This window comes from Carlito syrichta, unplaced genomic scaffold (genome assembly GCF_000164805.1).
Source record: "Carlito syrichta isolate Samal-C Ts95f unplaced genomic scaffold, Tarsius_syrichta-2.0.1 Scaffold315592, whole genome shotgun sequence".
In the NCBI taxonomy this organism is placed as follows: Eukaryota; Metazoa; Chordata; class Mammalia; order Primates; family Tarsiidae; genus Carlito; species Carlito syrichta.
The window spans coordinates 554771-572195 of NW_007259688.1; the positions used below are offsets into that span (position 1 = coordinate 554771).

At 37.4% G+C, this 17425-nt stretch overlaps 1 protein-coding gene across 3 annotated transcripts in view; it reads left to right on the plus strand.

Moving 5' to 3' along the window:
* The first annotated feature begins 2875 nt into the window (after nucleotides 1-2875).
* STRN3 (striatin 3) overlaps nucleotides 2876-17425 on the plus strand; it is a 65213-nt gene continuing 50663 nt past the window's right edge. For 2 of the 3 annotated variants that reach the window (XM_021706440.1, XM_021706442.1), the window contains exons 1-4: nucleotides 4619-4785; nucleotides 5168-5241; nucleotides 9753-9834; nucleotides 14480-14653. In XM_021706440.1, coding sequence (XP_021562115.1) covers nucleotides 4757-4785; nucleotides 5168-5241; nucleotides 9753-9834; nucleotides 14480-14653 — 359 coding nt within the window. In that variant the 5' untranslated portion in view covers nucleotides 4619-4756. Of the gene's footprint in view, nucleotides 2911-4618; nucleotides 4786-5167; nucleotides 5242-9752; nucleotides 9835-14479; nucleotides 14654-17425 lie in introns of those variants that run through there. The other variant, XM_021706441.1, reaches the window with a different exon arrangement.

The window sequence follows — 17425 nt, forward strand, 5'->3', positions numbered from 1 at the left end:
AAGGAAGTTGCCCGTTTTATGATTGTTTAAAATACGTTTTCAGCTCTAAGGCTGTGTAAAAATAAGCCTGAGATAGTTTGCCAATTCCTGTTTTATCTTGGACAGAAATGTATCTTTTTGTTATTAATTTCAAATCTTTTTCTTTATGGTTAGTGTTTTGATCTTGTTCTGTCTTGTTCAAGAAATCTCTCCTTAATCTGAGGTCATAAAGATATGTGCTATATCCTAAAAGCATTATTATCATCCTGCCTTCACATCTCAATCTGTAATCCTCCTGAAACTGTATGAGGCAGAGTACATCAGGCAGATACTCATTCACCTTTTTTCCCCACTTTTGGATACCCTGTAAAGTGACCATTCTTTTCTTAATGTTCTACACTGCCACTTTTTATAAATCATGGGATCATTTATTCTTTAGTTTGTTTATGGGTTTTGTTCTGTTTTTATGGTCCATTTTCCTATCACTGCATCCGTGTCTTAATTTCTTTTTAAAATTTTTAAATTATTTTTATTTTTTTAACTTTCTTTTCTTTTTTGTGTTGACGTCTCTCACTCTGTCGCCCAGGCTGGAGTGCAGTGGCACGCTCCTGACCACCACAGCCATGACCTTCTGGGCGCAGGCCATCCTTCTCCCTCACCCTTCCAAGTAGCTGGAACTACAGACGTGTGCCGCCACGCCCAGCTAATATTTTGACTTATTGTAGAGATGAGGTCTCGCCAAGTTGCCCAGGCTTATCTTTGAACCCTTTGGGTTTAGGCAATCCTCTCACCTCGGCCTCCCAAAGTGCTGGGATTATAGGCATGAGCCATTGCACCCGGCAGTGTCTTTATTTCTATAACTCTATTATATTTCTTAGTGTTTGGTAGAACAAGTTCTGCCACCTCATTCTTTATTTTTTTATTATTTTTATTTTTATTTTTTTTCAGTTGGAGTCTCGCTTTGTCCCCCAGACTGGAGTGCAGTGGCCGCTCCCGGTCACCGCAGCCTCGACCTGCTGGGCTCCGGCGATCCATCCGCCTCAGCCTTCCAAGTCGCTGGAACTACAGGCGCATGCTACCACACCCGGCTCATTTTGATTTATTGTAGAGATGAGGTCTCACCAAGTTGCCCAGGCAGGTCTCAAACCCGCGGGCTCAGGTAGTCCACTCACCTCAGCCTCCCAAGGTGCAGGATTACAGGCTGAGCCACTGAGCCCGGCCGCCTCATTCTTTATAATTGTCTTGACTATTCTTGGCAATTTGAATTTTTGATAAATTTTTAGAATCAGCTTGTCAAGTTCTACACACATATACAGACTCAGAGTTTGGAATTAAATCTGTTGGTTAATTTGGGTGAAAATTGATATTTTTGCAGTAATGAATCTGGTAGTCAATTTATTTAAATTTTCTGTATATAAATCTTTGTTGGTTTATTCCTAGGTACCTTTTTTTTTTTTTTTTAAAGTTTAGAGTCTCACTCTTGCCCAGGCTGGAGTGCTGTGGCATTTTCATTCATGACCACCGCAGCCTTGACCTCTGCTGGGCTCAGGTGATGTTTCTGCCTCAGCCTTCCAAGTAACTGGAACCACAGGCATGTGGCATCACACCCAGCTGATTTTTTTTTTTTTAATTGTAGAGATGTGGTCTTGCCATGTTGCTCAGGCTGGTCTTGAACCCCTGAACGCAGGCAGTGCTCTTGCTCCTAAAGTGCTAGGATTACAGGTGTGAGCCATCCTGGACTATTTTAAAAAAAAATTTGTAGCAATGAGATCTTGCTATGTTGTCTAAGCTGATCTCGAATCCCTGGGCTCAAGCATTCCTCCTACCTCAGCTTCCCAAAGGTGTGGGATTACAGGCAAGAGCCTCTGTACCCAGCCCGCATTATTTAGATTTTTGGTGACGAGATCTTGCTATGTTGTCCAGGCTGCTCTCAAACTTCTGGGCTCAAGCAGTTCTCCCACCCCAGCTTTCCAAGTAGCTGGGATTACAGGTGTGTACCACCACGCCTGGCTTTGGGTACTTTTATTTTTTAATGCCATTGTAAATGTGTGTTTTGGGGCTGGCTTTTAAAGTTTTTTTTTTTTTGCAGTGATGATGCTATAAAATATAGCTGAAAAGACCCCTGTTAATGATCCTGTACTAAGTGGAAATATATTATTCAGTTGGTCATTATTATGACTATCAGATATAGCCATTACCTTTTCAGCCAAAAGTACCTCTAGATACTTCATGAAACTCAGTCATGATGTCACTTCCAGTCTCATGGCTTCTCTGTTACCCACTTTCTGCACCCCCACATATTTTTAACTAATTCATGTTTTTTAAAGGATTTTATTTTAATGAGTTCTTGAACTTTTCCTTGTCTGAGAGTCTTGTAAATTATCTCTCTGCAGCTCCCTTTTCAGTAACTGCTCTGGGATTTTTGCTTTTTTAATGTAATTGTTTGCTTATTTGTCTGATTTATTAGATTATCTAAGTGTGCGTGGTTGGCAATGCAAAAATATAAAATAAGGGAGTGAAAAACAGATTCTTCCTAGAACTTTTTTTTTTAAACTTGTATTTTTAAATGTCATGTAGCTGTTTATAATTTATTAAGTGTTATAGAGTTGTGGACAGTCTCATATTATTTTAGAATAACAGTTTTTGACAGTGGTTTTTTGTTACTTAAGTGTTTTTATTAACCAGCTTGCTTTAGCTGGTCTCCTTGGCCAGTATATCTATTATAGAAATCAAGGCATCCTAGCTTAATGTGTTGAACATCTATCTGAATTCATGCTCACTGACTTTTTTTTATTTTTTATTTTTTGAGTTGGAGTCTCACTCTGTCACCCAGGCTGGAGGCCAGTGGCACACCTCTTGGCCACCGCAGCCTCAACCTGCTGGGCTCTGGCGATTCTTCCGCTTCAGCCTTCCAAGTAGCCAGAACTACAGGTACGCGCTGCCAGGCCTGGCTAATTTTTGATTTATTGTAGAGACAAGATCTCGCCAAGTTGCCTGGGTTGATCTTGAACCCTCGGGTTCAGGCAATCCACTCACCTCGGCCTCCCAAAATGCTGGGATTGTAGGCTGAGCCACCGTGCCCAGCTAACATTTTTTAAAAAGTTAATTTTACTGACAGTTTACAAGGGGCACACACCCAAAATGAGATTATTTTTTGGAGAGTGGGCCTATTATAGTGTAATACAGGATCATGTACCAGCTAGCACTGTTGTGAGACACTGCTTTCTCGATTATGTACCACATTGTGGCAAACAGGTGACTGTTTCACCATGACAGCTTAGCTGTCCATACCACATGGAGTGTTCAGTTTTTGGGAAAAATGGCATGACGCCCATGCCCCCACTCTCTGTATGCACTCAGGATTGCCCTGAGTGATTTTTGTTTATTTGTTTGTTTCCCTGAATAAAAAAAGTCCTCAAAGGGAAGAGTTTTGCTGATGTGGAAGAGGTAAAACAAAAAACAGCAAAGACACTAGGCATTGAAATTGATGAGTTCAAAATCTGTTTTGAGCAGTGCAAAAAGCATTTGGGTAGGTGCATTGCATCAAATGGAGAGTACTTAGAAGGTGACTGAAATTTAAACTTGCAGGAATGAATACACAATTTTTCATAAATTCCGGGGTTTTTTTGGGTCCCTTCTCATAGATTACTGAGGGATAGTTAACAGTTAACCTGTGAGTCATCTCAGCAAGAGCATCTGCCCCTGTCCCCATACAAATACCAATCTCCTTCAACATTATTCTTTAGTGTCAGGTTGGTAAAGGAAGTTAGCATGTTGGAAAGGGCCAGAAAGAGGCAGAGAATTACCTTTGTCTTGTCAGGAAATAAGGCGGTTAAGAAGAAGAAAAAAAATCCCTCTCATAGTAGAAAAATGACAACAGAAAGTAATGAGGTCACAGAAAGTATGGTAGCCTAACTGAAAATATTTGCAATACTCTGGTATTTATTGTTTCAAGAATTAAAGCAGAATTTGGAATGGAGTGGTAGAATGGAAAGATGATACATTTTCTAGTATTTCAGGAGGTAATCTTACTATTTTTTTAAAACAGTGTTTCATTTTTTGAAATATATATCTAGTGAATATATACTTTTTAGCTCTTTGTGACCTGTATGTTGGGAATTAGTTGCCATTTTTGATACATAAAAGTTTTCTTTCAATGTTATATAAAGATTAAACATTAATATTAGGGACCCTAATTTTTTTTTTTTGAGTCTGAGTTTCACTCTGTCACCCAGGCTGGAGGGCAGTGGCTCTCTCATGGCCACTGCAACCTCGACCTGGTGGGTTCAGGTGATCCTTCCGCCTCAACCTTCCAAGTAGCTGGAACTACAGGCACGCGCCACCATGCCTGGCTAATTTTTTGATTTATTGTAGAAATGAGGTCTTGCCATGTTGCCCAGGCTGGTCTCGAACCCATGGGCTCAAGCAGTCCTCTTACCTCGGCCTCCCAAAGTGCTGGGATTATAGGCGTGAGCCACCATGCCCGGTCAAGAATTACAAACAAATAGCTAATTTATTTATATTTTTTCCCTATGTTAAAAGCGATTATGCGACATAGAAGGTTTGGCAACCACTTTTATGAATTTTAAATCTTGCTATCTTAAATAACGGTGCAAAAGCTTGCATTTATTGTTTTCTTTTTTTCAGTTCCTGATGTATAGTTAAGGGAAAATGAAAGTAAATGCATCTTTTATATTTCTAGGCCCGGATAGCATTTCTTCAGGGAGAAAGAAAAGGTCAAGAGAACTTGAAGAAGGACTTAGTAAGAAGAATAAAAATGTTAGAGTATGCGTTAAAACAGGAAAGGTATGTATGCCTCACCTTGTTAGTTGACAGCTTTTTGAAAGGTACAAATCCTTGCCCAAATATATGATGATATTTTTATTTGATTTACAAATATATATAAGAAAGAAAAGCAAAAGATTAAAATAGTTAAATTAAAATAATGTGTTTTGTTATAGGATCTAAATGTTTGAATTTAAAAAAAACAGGGAAAATTTATCTTTATTTCATTTGGATATATGTACTACTTTTCCTTTCATAGCAGCATTATATCCTCAGCATTCTTTGTAAATAAATTTTGGAGAAGCAGACATTCATACTATGTTTTGTTATTGGAGTAATATATAGCAGTAGTCACCAATGGAAAAAATATTATTCTTTTACTAATTTATGATTAAATTTTCAGGGCAAAATATCACAAATTAAAATATGGCACAGAACTGAACCAAGGTGACTTGAAAATGCCAACCTTTGAATCAGGTAAACTTGATTCTTCTGCTTTTTTTTTTTTAAATCTCTTATTTTGGGGAAAAAGTGTATTCTCTTTATCCCCATTTTGTTTTGATAGCATTAGTTAGATACTGACTATTGGAAACTGTCTAGAATTTGGGAAACATATTAAATGACTAATAGTAGTTTCATTCGTATCTCAATCCTGAGGTTACTTGTCCCATTTTTCTTGCATTGAAATGTATATATAAAACTGTGGGTGTGCTTTTGGTAGTAATTTGAGCTGGAAGGTAATGAAGTTAGGTGTTAAACTTTTAATTGGTTTTTCGTCCAATAAAAGTACTTAAAACTTGGCAGAAACATACACTGTACATACAATCTGCAGTTAATTTATTTTATTGTCTTTTTCAGATTTAGCAGCAGAACCATTCTTTATATCTTTCAGTTAGTGTATATATAAAAATCAAGACCAAGACGACAGTGTCTTGGATTTTCTTTGATGGGGCTTTTCAGTGGTTATGAAGACTCATTCTCATGCTAAGAAACTACATTATAGTCTCCTTGAAAAAGCAGGAATAAGTAACAGAAAGATGGAAGGCCTATATATTTTGAGCCATGTTTACCACAGTAGTCCAATATAGTTAGAAGGAGTACAGTGGCTTCACCAGAAGAAATCTTGATTGATTCATAGCTTTTCTTTGACTAATTTTATTTCCAGTATGGCTAGAATGTTCAGAAAATAAGCAAGTACTTTCTGGAACTAGAGGGCTTAGTATGAGGAAGGAAGCTAATTATAACGACGTTGTACTTGGAGGAGAAGCAAAGCAGAGTCAGAATTAGCTGTCTGGTTCCAGTGTAACTGTTTTTATAAAACAAGATAAATCTTTTTTGCCCACAGCTGAAGTGGTAAAATAAATCTTTTTATCTGCATAAACTTAAGTATTAGAACTTCCTTAAGCTGGGGAATAAAATAATATTCAAGTATTTTATTTACAAGACATAATAATGGCAAGTAAAATGATTTTATTTATGTATAAAAACTATTCAAGATGTTTAGTGGAAAACCAAACAAAGAGATGGACAAAAATACATCATGCAAACAAAATATTATAAGATCATGTCAAAGGCTGTATGAAACAATGTTGCCTTTTATTTATCCCTGAAGAAGTCAATGTGAAAAAAATGTATAAAATAATTGGTTTGACATGTTCAGGCATGGTGGCTCACGCCTGTAATTCCAGCCCTTTGGGAGGCTGACATGAAAGGATCTCTTGAGACCAGGAGTTTGAGACCAGCTTGGGCCGCATAGCAAGATCCTGTCTCTTCAAAAAGTAAAAGGGAAAAAGAAAATATTGATTTGACAGAAGTAGAAGATATGCAAGTGTTTATACCCCTCTCTCAGTTATATAAATATATATATTCTAAATTTAGCTTTATACAGTGTGTCCAGATATGTAAAAGAGCTTTCTTCTACATTTAGAAAATAGACAATCATATAGAAAAAACGGGCAAAAGTCTTAAAAAGGCAGTCCAAAAGAGGATGTACAGTAACCAGTCATTGAAGAAATACAACTCAAAATTACAGTGGAATAAAATTGGACACTGACCAGATGGCTAAGTATGAAAGAGGCAATATATCAAGTGTTGATGAGGATGTGGAACAACTAGAACTTATAGACATTGGTGTTGAGATTATAAATTGATAGTGGTCCTCTGAAAGTGAGACAGTATTACTAAGAGAGTCATAGCATATGCACTCTATGACCCAGTCATTCTATTCCCAAAAATGCATACATAGGTTCACCAATGGTCTTGTATAAGACTGTTCGTAGTATCATTATTTATAGTGAAAATCTGGAAACAACTAGAAGAACATTTTTCAGTATTAGAATATATATGATATATTAACAAAATGGAATGTTATTTAGCAACAAAAGTGAACAAACTAAAACCAAGCATGACAACATAAATGGATCATATAAAAGTGAAAATTGATAGAAATCATTTATATCATATTCAAAAATCAAGGAACACTTGGGGATGCTGATAATATTTTGTTTCTTCATCTAGGTACTGGTTACATGGGCGTGTTCAAAAATTCCTTGAGTTATACACTTAATGTATTTCAGGAATATCCTTAGCAACATTATTTATAGTAGTGAGAAAATGGAAACTAATACCAACGTTAGGGGAATTGGTTAAATAGGTATATATTTTCTATAGAATATTATGGAAGCACCTTTAATGTTAATCTTTATTGCCATAGAGAGAATGTTCAAGATACATTAGTGTCAAAAGCAGATTATAGTGTAGTATATACATTGGCCAATTTTTTAAAGGATGGGGTTGTATCAGTCATGAATATATTTTCTTTTTTCTTTTTTGAGTTGGAGTCTCACTCTGTCACCTAGACTTGACCTGCTGGACTCCGGCAATCCTCCGCCTCAGTCTTCCAGGTAGCTGGAACTACAGGTGTGCGCTACCATGCCCGGCTAATTTTTTTTTGATTTATTGTAGAGATGAGGTCTCGCCAAGTTGCCCAGGCGGGTCTCGAACCCGCGGGCTCAGGCAATCCACTCACCTCAGCCTCCAAAGCACGGGATTAAAGACTGAGCCACCAAGCCTGGCTATGAATATATTTTCAAGAAGAAAATACAGAATGATAAACTCTCAAGTACTAACTGTTGTTAATTCTTGGTGATAGGATTTGAGGCAACTGCATTTTTTCTTTTTTAAAAATGTGGGTTTTTTCCTCCAGTGATTATGTGTTATATGTGATTAAAAAGTTAAATATATAATAAAAATATATAATAAAAATAAGCAGGAAGACTATTAGAATGAAACACTTATTTCTAGAAATTATGTTTTGGTAAGAATAAGAAGATACTAGTAATGAGACTGCCAGATAAGTAATTCTGTAGAGGATATTTGAGTAACTACTAGCAAGTATTAAGTGACTCGAGAAGTCTAGAAACCTAACAACAACTTTGAACCCCCACAATGAATTCAACGGAGGTGGGGGTTCATTGTGGGGTTGATCAACGGGTTTCACTTCTCAGAATTTATTGTGCGGGTTGATCTTCCAAGCCCCTCTCTTTACTGTGTGTTTATTTTAATAACAGAAATTTATGAGAAATACTTCAGTAGTATAAGTTACGAGTAAATGGTTTTAAAATTTCACTCTAGAGATAACTTGTTGAGAGCTTAACTAATCTGAAATTGTATTCTTTTTTAAACTTTTAAAAATGAAAATGAAGTGTGACTCCTTACCTATAGTAAAAATTGTTTTCTGGTTTAACTTTTAGTTCTAGAAATGAAATTGGCTAGATGAAGTCTTGTGATGTAGACTTAAGGTCTACTAATATAGACCCCAAATTAAAGCATTTAGTATTTTGATGTATAGCTAATATCTTTTTTTTTGTTTTAAATTGGAGTCTCACTCCGTTGCCCAGGCTGGAGTGCAGTGGCACGCTCATGGCCATCCCAGCATTGAGCTGCTGGACTCTGGCGATCCATCCGCTTCAACCTTCCAAGTAGCCGGAACTACAGGTGTGAGCTACCGCACCTGGCTAATTTTTGTTTACTTATAGTAGAGAACAAGGTCTCACCAAGTTGCCCAGGCTGGTCTCGAATCCACTTGTCTCAGCCTCCCAAAATGCTGAGGTTACAGCCTGAGCCACCAAGGCTTGCCTCTTTTTTTTTAATTTTTAATTTTAAAGATGTGGGGTATAGTTCAGGGTTAGGTATACAAGTGTTCATTATGCAGGCACCCATGTCGATTAGGTGTGCCCCCAGCTAATGTCTTAACAGTGTTGATTTTGAATAGTTCATATGATATAGGTTTTTAATTTTCTTTTTTTTTTTTTAGTTGAAGTCTTATTCTGTGGCCCATGCTGGAGTGTGGTGACTCTCAGCTACTGCATTCTCCACCTGCTGGGCTTAGGTGATCCTTTCACCTCAACCTGCTGGGCTCAGGCGATCCTTCCACCTCAGCCTTCCAAGTAACTAGAAGTACAGGCATGTGCCACCATACCTGACTAATTTTTTGATTTATTGTACAGATGAGATCTCTTCAAGTTGTTCAGGCTGGTCTGGAATCCCTGGACTCAGGCAATCCTCTCTCCTCCGCCTTCCAAAATGCTGGATTTATAGGCATGAACCCTGGAGTCCAGCACAGCTTTTTAAGTATAAAGGCAATTTTACTCAGCAGAATTCTAGTAGTTAAAAAAAAATAATTCTAATAACATTTTATCTCAAGGCCTGGGCCTTTGATTTTTGAATCCCTGATAGTAGTAATGTACACTTGACTTTTTCCAATTTAAAACAGAGGAGTAGTACCTAAGTAATTGATTTATTGGGGACAAACACATTTAAAATGAGTGATTTGAAGTTAGTCAATAAAAGTTAATATTTTCCTCTCCTTTATCAAATATTTATATGTGTTTTTATGGAAATTTATCCCTAAGAAAACTTTGACAGTGTTTTCAAGAGTTGAAATAATGTATGTAAAATTTCTTTTTTTTTTTTTTTTTAATTTTTAGAAGAAACCAAAGACACAGAGGCTCCCACAGCGCCTCAGAATAGCCAGTTAACATGGAAGCAAGGCAGACAGCTGTTAAGACAGTGAGTAATGATTTATTTTCAACTTTTTTTAAGGATCTAGGTAAGAAAGTGCTTGTATTCAGTCAAATTACAAGTAAAAAAATATTTAATTGTAGAGAGACAATGTGTATATTTTTTGTATTGCTGCCTTTTTGCTTTGTAGATGCTTAACTGTTTTTAAAAGTTGGTTTCCTTTCAGTTTCAGGATGATTTGTTTTCTTATTTGTAGGGTAGAATGTCTAACAAACTGGGTGCCTTGAGGTCAAGAACAAAAACATGGTAGAATTCATATCCTTTTTTTTTTTTAAAGAGACAGGGTCTCACTGTGTTGCCCAGGCTGGTCTCAAAGAATTCATGCTTCTAGATTCCTCTATCCCTATCAATGCAAAATTCACACATTTGGTTTTTCTTTAAGTGTGGGTATGACTGGTTTAGGGGAAGAATTTGGCTGATTATCTGAAACATTTCAGAAGTAGATTGCCAAATCCTCCTGTTAGTTGAATTTTTGAGGAATCTTTTTGATGTTAGAGTTATTTGCTATGTTAGAAATACTTTATTGTCTTTCACCTTTTTGTTCTTTTTCTTATACTTTGAAAACTTAAGAATCTGCATCCTACTGCTATCCTGGGTAATTTGCAATTATTCAACCTTCTCAGCTCTGGACATCTTTGTCTTCACTTCAGTAGCCTCATGATGTGTGGTCAGATTCTTAACCTTGTAAAACTATTCTAACTCTGAGTATTTCATAATCTGGGCAGTGATCATATATTCCATCTCTTTCACTCCAGCTCCCATGTTATTTGCCCTCTGACCTTACCTTGATCTTTAGATCTTTGACTGCATCATTGTCCTTTTCAGTTCTTCTACCTATGATTCTATGGTTGCTTTTATTTTTTTTCCACAGCTCCAGCTTAGACCCCATAATCCATCACCTGTTTTTTAGCACCCTTAGCTTTCTTGCTGCCCACTTCACACCCCTTCCCCACCATTTTACTAAACCTACCTACAGAACCCCAGCCTTAGTTTATTCTTACTATCTGCCTCTCTTTCTAGTTAACTCTAGGAGAAAAATTGCAGAATCATGTGAATGTTATTATGTATTTATGGTTTCTGGTCCAAACTTTGCAGAGAGCCTTCCTCTACAACGCTTGTTCCCCCCGATCCCATTGCCCTCAGTGGATCAACTTTTACCATATCTCACCCCATTCTTCTTTACTCTCATTAGAGCACCTCAGGCTCTACCTCACTAAAAATACAGAAGCTGTCAAGTTAGTACTTCCATAACTTTTGTTTTTCTTTCTGTAAATGTATTTAAGGCCGGACTTGGTGACTTAGCCTGTAATCCCGGCCTCTGGGAGGCCGAGGCAAGTAGATTGCCTGAGCCCGCTGGTTCGAGACCAACTCAGGCAACTTGGCGAGACCTCATCTCTACAATAAATCAAAAATCAGCCGGGCGTGGTAGCGCGCGCCTGTAGTTCTGGCTACTTGGAAGGCTGAGGCGGAAGAATCGCCGTAGCCCAGCAGGTTGAGGCTACAGTGGCTGGGAGCATGCCATTGCACTCCAGCCTGGGCGACAGAGTGAGACTCCAACTCAAAACAAAAAAAGTTTTTAAACCTCACATCTGTTACCTCAGTTTCCTATGTTATATTCAAAAATATTTGTTATTCTAGGCTCTTATTATAGGTGACTAAAACTTGAACAAAAAAGCCGATTATTGATTGGAAGGATGCTGGGATAACTAGCCGAATTGTAGGAGATGATGAACAACCAAGTGTGAAGAAGTGAAGTGAAGGGTAGCTCGGTGTAGCTCTCAGAGATTGGAAACATGCTACATTCTTATTCTCTGATTTTTAGATTTCTCTCTGTGTCACCTTTATTCTTTTCTATTGAAAACTCCTTTTTATCCATAGGGCAGGGAACCCCCTGTTTTAGTCAGAACAACTTCTGAGGATTAGAATTGTCCTGACTTGGTCAAATAACTGTCCTTCTGAGTCAGACATTTTTACCTGGGTTATATGAGATCTTGGCAGTTCATTAAAACCAAATGGTTAGAGCATAGTAGGAGTTGTTCACCCAGAAAGAAGATTTTTTTTTTTTAAAGAGAAGTTTCATTCTGTTGCCCAGGCTGGAGTGCAGTGGGGGCAGTCATAGCTCACTGCAGCCTTGACGTCTTGGGTTTAATCAGCTCTCCTACCTCAGCCTCCCAAGTAGCTGGGACTTTCGGCACGTGCCACCACACCCACCTGATTTTTAATTTTTGTGGTGATGTGGTCTCACTGTGTTGCCTAGCCTAGTCGGCAGCTCCCAGTCTCAAGCTATCCTTCCACCTCAGCCTCCCAAAGTGCTGGGATTACAGGCATGAGCCACCATGCCCAGTCCCCACAATTGCGTTTTTTGTTTTTTGTTTTCTTTAGAAGAGTGAGGACAGCTGTAGAGAAATCAGTGGCACAATATTTCTCCTATCAATGTTTGATCTTATAGCATGGATTTATCTTGTCTTTTTTTGCCGTTCTCTTTCCCTTTCCTGCCAAACTTGTTAATGGTAGTTTATCTCCATAGTCTTCCTTCTTGTTCATTACAAACATATTCATGGGACCTTTTTTATTTATACTTGATCTCTTGGAAAAATTTGACATTAACTATTTGTACCTTTTAAAACTTTTATTTTTGCTTCCATGACCACTCTCTGCCATCATGTTTTCCTCTGACTTCTCAGATATTTTCATTTTCCTTTGAGTTTTTCTCACTATTTCAACCTTTAAATGTTTATGTCCCCAGGCTTTCTCTTCTTGTTTGTTCTCTGAGTGACTTCATTTAAATGACTTCAAATATTGCCAAAAACTAAATGACCCTAATCTGTATATCCAGTACAGTCCTTCTGTGACCCCCTTTTTAAAATAGAGATGAGGCCAGGCTCGGTGGCTCAGCCTGTAATCCCAGCACTTTGGGAGGCCGAGGCGAGTGGATTGGCGAGACCTCATCTCTACAATAAATAAAAAAATTAACCGGGTGTGGTAGCGCACACCTGTAGTTCTGGCTACTTGAAGACTGAAGTGGAAGGATCGCTGGAGCCCAGCAGCTTGAGCCTGTGGTGGCCAGGAGTGTGTCACTGCACTCCAGTCTGGACGACAGAGTTAGTCTCCAACTCAAAAAAAAAAAAAAAAAAAAAAAAAAAGAAGAGGTGAGATCTTGCTATGTTGCACAGGCTGGTCTCAAACTCCTGTGCTCAAGTGATCCCCCCAGTCTCATCCTCCCAAAGTGCAGGGATTATAGGTATGAGCCACCACACTTCGCCCCTTTTGATCGTTTGACCTGTCTTATTCATGTACCTTATGAACATTGTCATTTTATTTTTTTTCATAAACGCACATGGTTGTCTGACAGGTACTCTGTAAACTTGATTCAGACTCTTTATTCCCCATTTCATTGAAGGGAACCATCATCCAGTCATATAGGCTGGAAACCTGAAAATTGTACACAATTCTTATATCTTCTTACTCCCACATTTATTTGCGTATCAAGTCAAAAAGATTATATCTTGCTTTTTTTCTCACATTTATTCTCCTTTTTTATTTCTTGCTGTGTTAGGGTCCTAAACTAGTCTTCCTGTTTTTAGCTATCAGCTAAAAATCTTTTGTTATTCTGCCAGCAGTATTTAAAGCTCTTTCAAAACATCCTTCATTAGATTCTTAAATAGTTCAATTTGTCACGCAAAGCCATTCACCACTCATTATTATGTATCGTATTCTGGTCCCTTTCTTTTTTTCCAATTGGTTTAGATATAGAGAAAGTTTGAAAACCACGGGACTGGAGTAATGTTTATAGGATCTTAGGCCCTAGAAGTAGAATTAACCTGTCCATCAATTTCTGGTTTAAAAACTCGAGGTTTAAACTCAGTACGTCAGTGTTTTAAGGTTCAGTTCTTTTTTTATTTTTATTTTGAGTTGGAGCCTCACTCTGTTGCCCAGGCTTTAGTGCAGTGGCACGCTCACGGCCACTCAACCTCAGCCTGCTGGGCTCAGGTGATCCTCCACCTCAGCCTTCCAAGTAGCTGGAACTACAGGTGCATGCCACCACACTTGGCTAATATTTTGATTTATTGTAGAGACAAGGACTCAGGCAATCCTCTTGCCTTGGCCTCCCAAAGTGCCAGGATTATAGGCTTGAGCAAACCCACCCAAGGTTCAGTTCTATGCATTCTCTTCCAACTTGTTGGAAATTAAAATATGTGTGTGTGTATCAATTTATGAAAGCTTTTTATTTAAAATTTTTTTTTCCTTTTTTAAGAGATGATATCTCGCTTGTTGCCCAGATTGGTCTTAAACTCCTGGCCTTAAGCAATCCTCCTACCTTGGCCTCTTGAAGTACTGGTATTACAGGCATGAGTCATTGTATCCGGCCCATAAAGGTTTTTTAAGGCACCAGGGTTGTTTAGGTTTTAAGATAATTGACTTGTAATCAAAATCAGTGTTAGCCATTGAATAGGCAACATCATATGCCTTTTTATTTACATTTTGGTTTTTGTAATTGACTTTGTTCTTGTAGAACTGAAACTAATGTGTAAAGAAGAAAGATATTGAGACAAAGGAATGCTTTGATATGATTTTGAGTCTGGCAGGTGTTAATAGCTTGTGGAATTTAATATTTTAAAATTTTCTCTTATAGGTATCTTCAGGAAGTAGGTTACACAGATACAATATTAGATGTACGGTCTCAGCGGGTAAGGTCATTACTTGGACTATCTAATTCAGAACCAAATGGATCAGTAGAAACAAAGAACTTAGAACAGATTCTGAATGGTGGTGAATCTCCTAAGCAAAAAGGACAAGAAATAAAAAGGTATCATTTATACTTAACATTGTTTGTATAATGAATATTGTGACTCTCTTTATCTCCTTGTTAACTGCTATTAATTTTTAAAGCAAATGGAATTCAGATTTAAAGATACCTTTATGGGCAAATGCATTTCCTTTTATGTGCTTTTTACATTTATCTTTGCAAGTTTTTGATGCCAAGAGAATTGCTGTAGTTCTGAAATAGGGGCAAAATTAAAACTCAGATTTGAGGTTGATTTTATTTAGTTTAGAGGTATTTTTAACATCCTCATTTTAAAATTTTTACCTGAGAATTTTTAATAAATTGTAGTACTGCTCTATCACTGTAATAAGCAATGATTATTTAGATGCTAGTGTGAAAGAAACAAGACTTTGCATTGTGTTTGAACTCAGAAAGCTATCAGATATACTTTAAACAATCTTTATTGATGTAATTCATGTATCATAAAACTTATTTAAAGAGTAGAGTACAATTTAATGAATTTTAGAATACTCACAAGAGTTCTTCGTTCATCACCACAGTCTAAGTTTAGAATGTTTTCATTATCTTGAAAAGAAGCCCCGTTCCCATTACGGGCTGCTCTTCATTTTCCCCTGTCTCCCATCCCTGGGCCCACCGATCTGCTTTCTGTCTCTATAATTTGTATATTCTGGATAATTCATGTAAGTGGTCTTTTGTGAGTGACTTCTTTAGCTTAGAATAATATTTTCAAGGTTCATCCATGTTGTAGCGTGCATCAGTACTTCATCCTTTTTAAATGCCAGATAATATTTCTTACAATGGCTAAACTACATTTTGGTTTATGTGTTTCTTATCTAGTTGATGGGTACATGGATTGGCTCCAGGTTTGGACTAATGAGTAAGTTTTAGGAACTGCCAAAGTGGTTGCACTATTTTACCTTCACCCCAGTAATACAGTAAGGATTCTGGTTTTTCCATATCCTCATCAACACTTGCTATTATCTTTCTCCCAGATATACTTTTGATTAGTACAAACTTGATAAATGCAAGGAGTCAGGCCGAGTGGAACTGTTTCATTTTTACCATGAGATGTTACTCTGAGTAACATAAGTTAGAAGGACAAAGAAAAGAAAAAGAGAATGGAAAATAAAATAATATTTTATTTTCCTCCAGAGGAGTTCATTGAGTTCATTTAGAGCTTAAGAAATGAATAATATGTATAGTTTATAAACATTATTTCCTACTCTAGATGTATTTGATGAGATTATGCAGTTATCTAAAACTTAATCTTTAAACTTTGAAGTTAACATAAGCCTTTAAGGTTTTTATTTCTGAGGATAAGCTCTTTAATAAAGTCAGTTTGATAGAACCTTTATTTATTTATTTAGTTAACTAACTGATTTAAGGAAGCATTGAGTGTTTTGTAGCATAAGAGTAAAAGCAGAAGTATTGTCATGTGTTTTTATGTAAACTGGTCAGCTATCCAGACTAAGTCGTTTATAGGATTTTTAAATATTTTAGGGTAACACAGTGTATCACACCTGAAGCTGAATTAAAGATCCATAATCTTATAAAGCTCCTTGCCTTTGCGAGATTAATTTAATGGAGGGTGTGTGTGTGTGTGTGTGTGTGTGTGTGTAACATGTATCATGAGATTTACCCTCTTAACAAAGTTTTAAGTGTGCAGTGCAATACAAGAACTATGTTGTACAGCAGCTCTCTGGAACTTTTTCCTATTGTGCGACTAGAAATTCATACCTTTTGACTAGCAGCTCCCCATTTTCTCCTCTCTCCAGCCACTGGCAACCACCATTCTACTTTCTGTTTCTGAATTTGACTTCATTAGATACCTCATGCAGTATTTGTCTTTCTGTAACTGGCTTATTTTACTTAGCATAATGTCCTCATGTTTCATTCATGCTGTCAACGTGACAGGACTTCCTTCTTTTTCATGACCAAATAATATTTTGTTATACATTTATACCACATTTTCTTTATCCATTCTTCTGTCAATGGACATATTTAGGTAATAGTTGTTTTAATTAAGGCTAATTTCCTTCTTAATGAGTAAACTTAAATTCTCTGATTCTGCACTAATATAGGTATATTATGGTTGAGCCATTATTAGGGCCAGTTGAAAACCCCTTGAAGTAAGAAAATGATGTAACATATGGATAGAGAGTTCAGAAAAACATGTTTATCACATTCTTATTTATGATAGGAAAAAATTAGAAATGGTCTTTATGTCCAACAGTAGAGGACTGGTAAGTGTTAGACTCATTATTAGAAGCAGTATGCCTAACGGTTAAGAATGTGAATTCTGAAGACAGACTGGATTTGAATCCTGACATCAAGACCAGGCTTGGTGGCTCAGCCTGTAATCTCAGCACTTTGGGAGGCCGAGGCGAGTGAATTGCCTGAGCCTGCGGGTTGGAGACCAGCCTGGGCAACTTGGTGAGACGTCGTCTCTACAATAAAATTTTTAAAAAAGTCAAAAAGTAGCTGGGCGTGGTAGTGCCTGCCTGTGGTTCCAGCTACTTGGAAGGCTGAGGTGGAAGGATCGCTGGAGCCCAGCAGGTCCGATGCTGGGGTGGCTGTGAGTGTGCCACTGCACCCTAGCCTGGGCGACGGAGTGAGACTCCAACTGAAAAATAAGTGAATCCTGATTTCACCACTTACTAACTATGACTTTGGGCAAGGAACGTAACTTTCCCGTTCCTCAGTCTCCTCATTTGGAACATGGGGATCATAGGATTATAGGACTGATGTGAGAAAGACGTAAAATATATATATATATATAGATATATTTTTTTT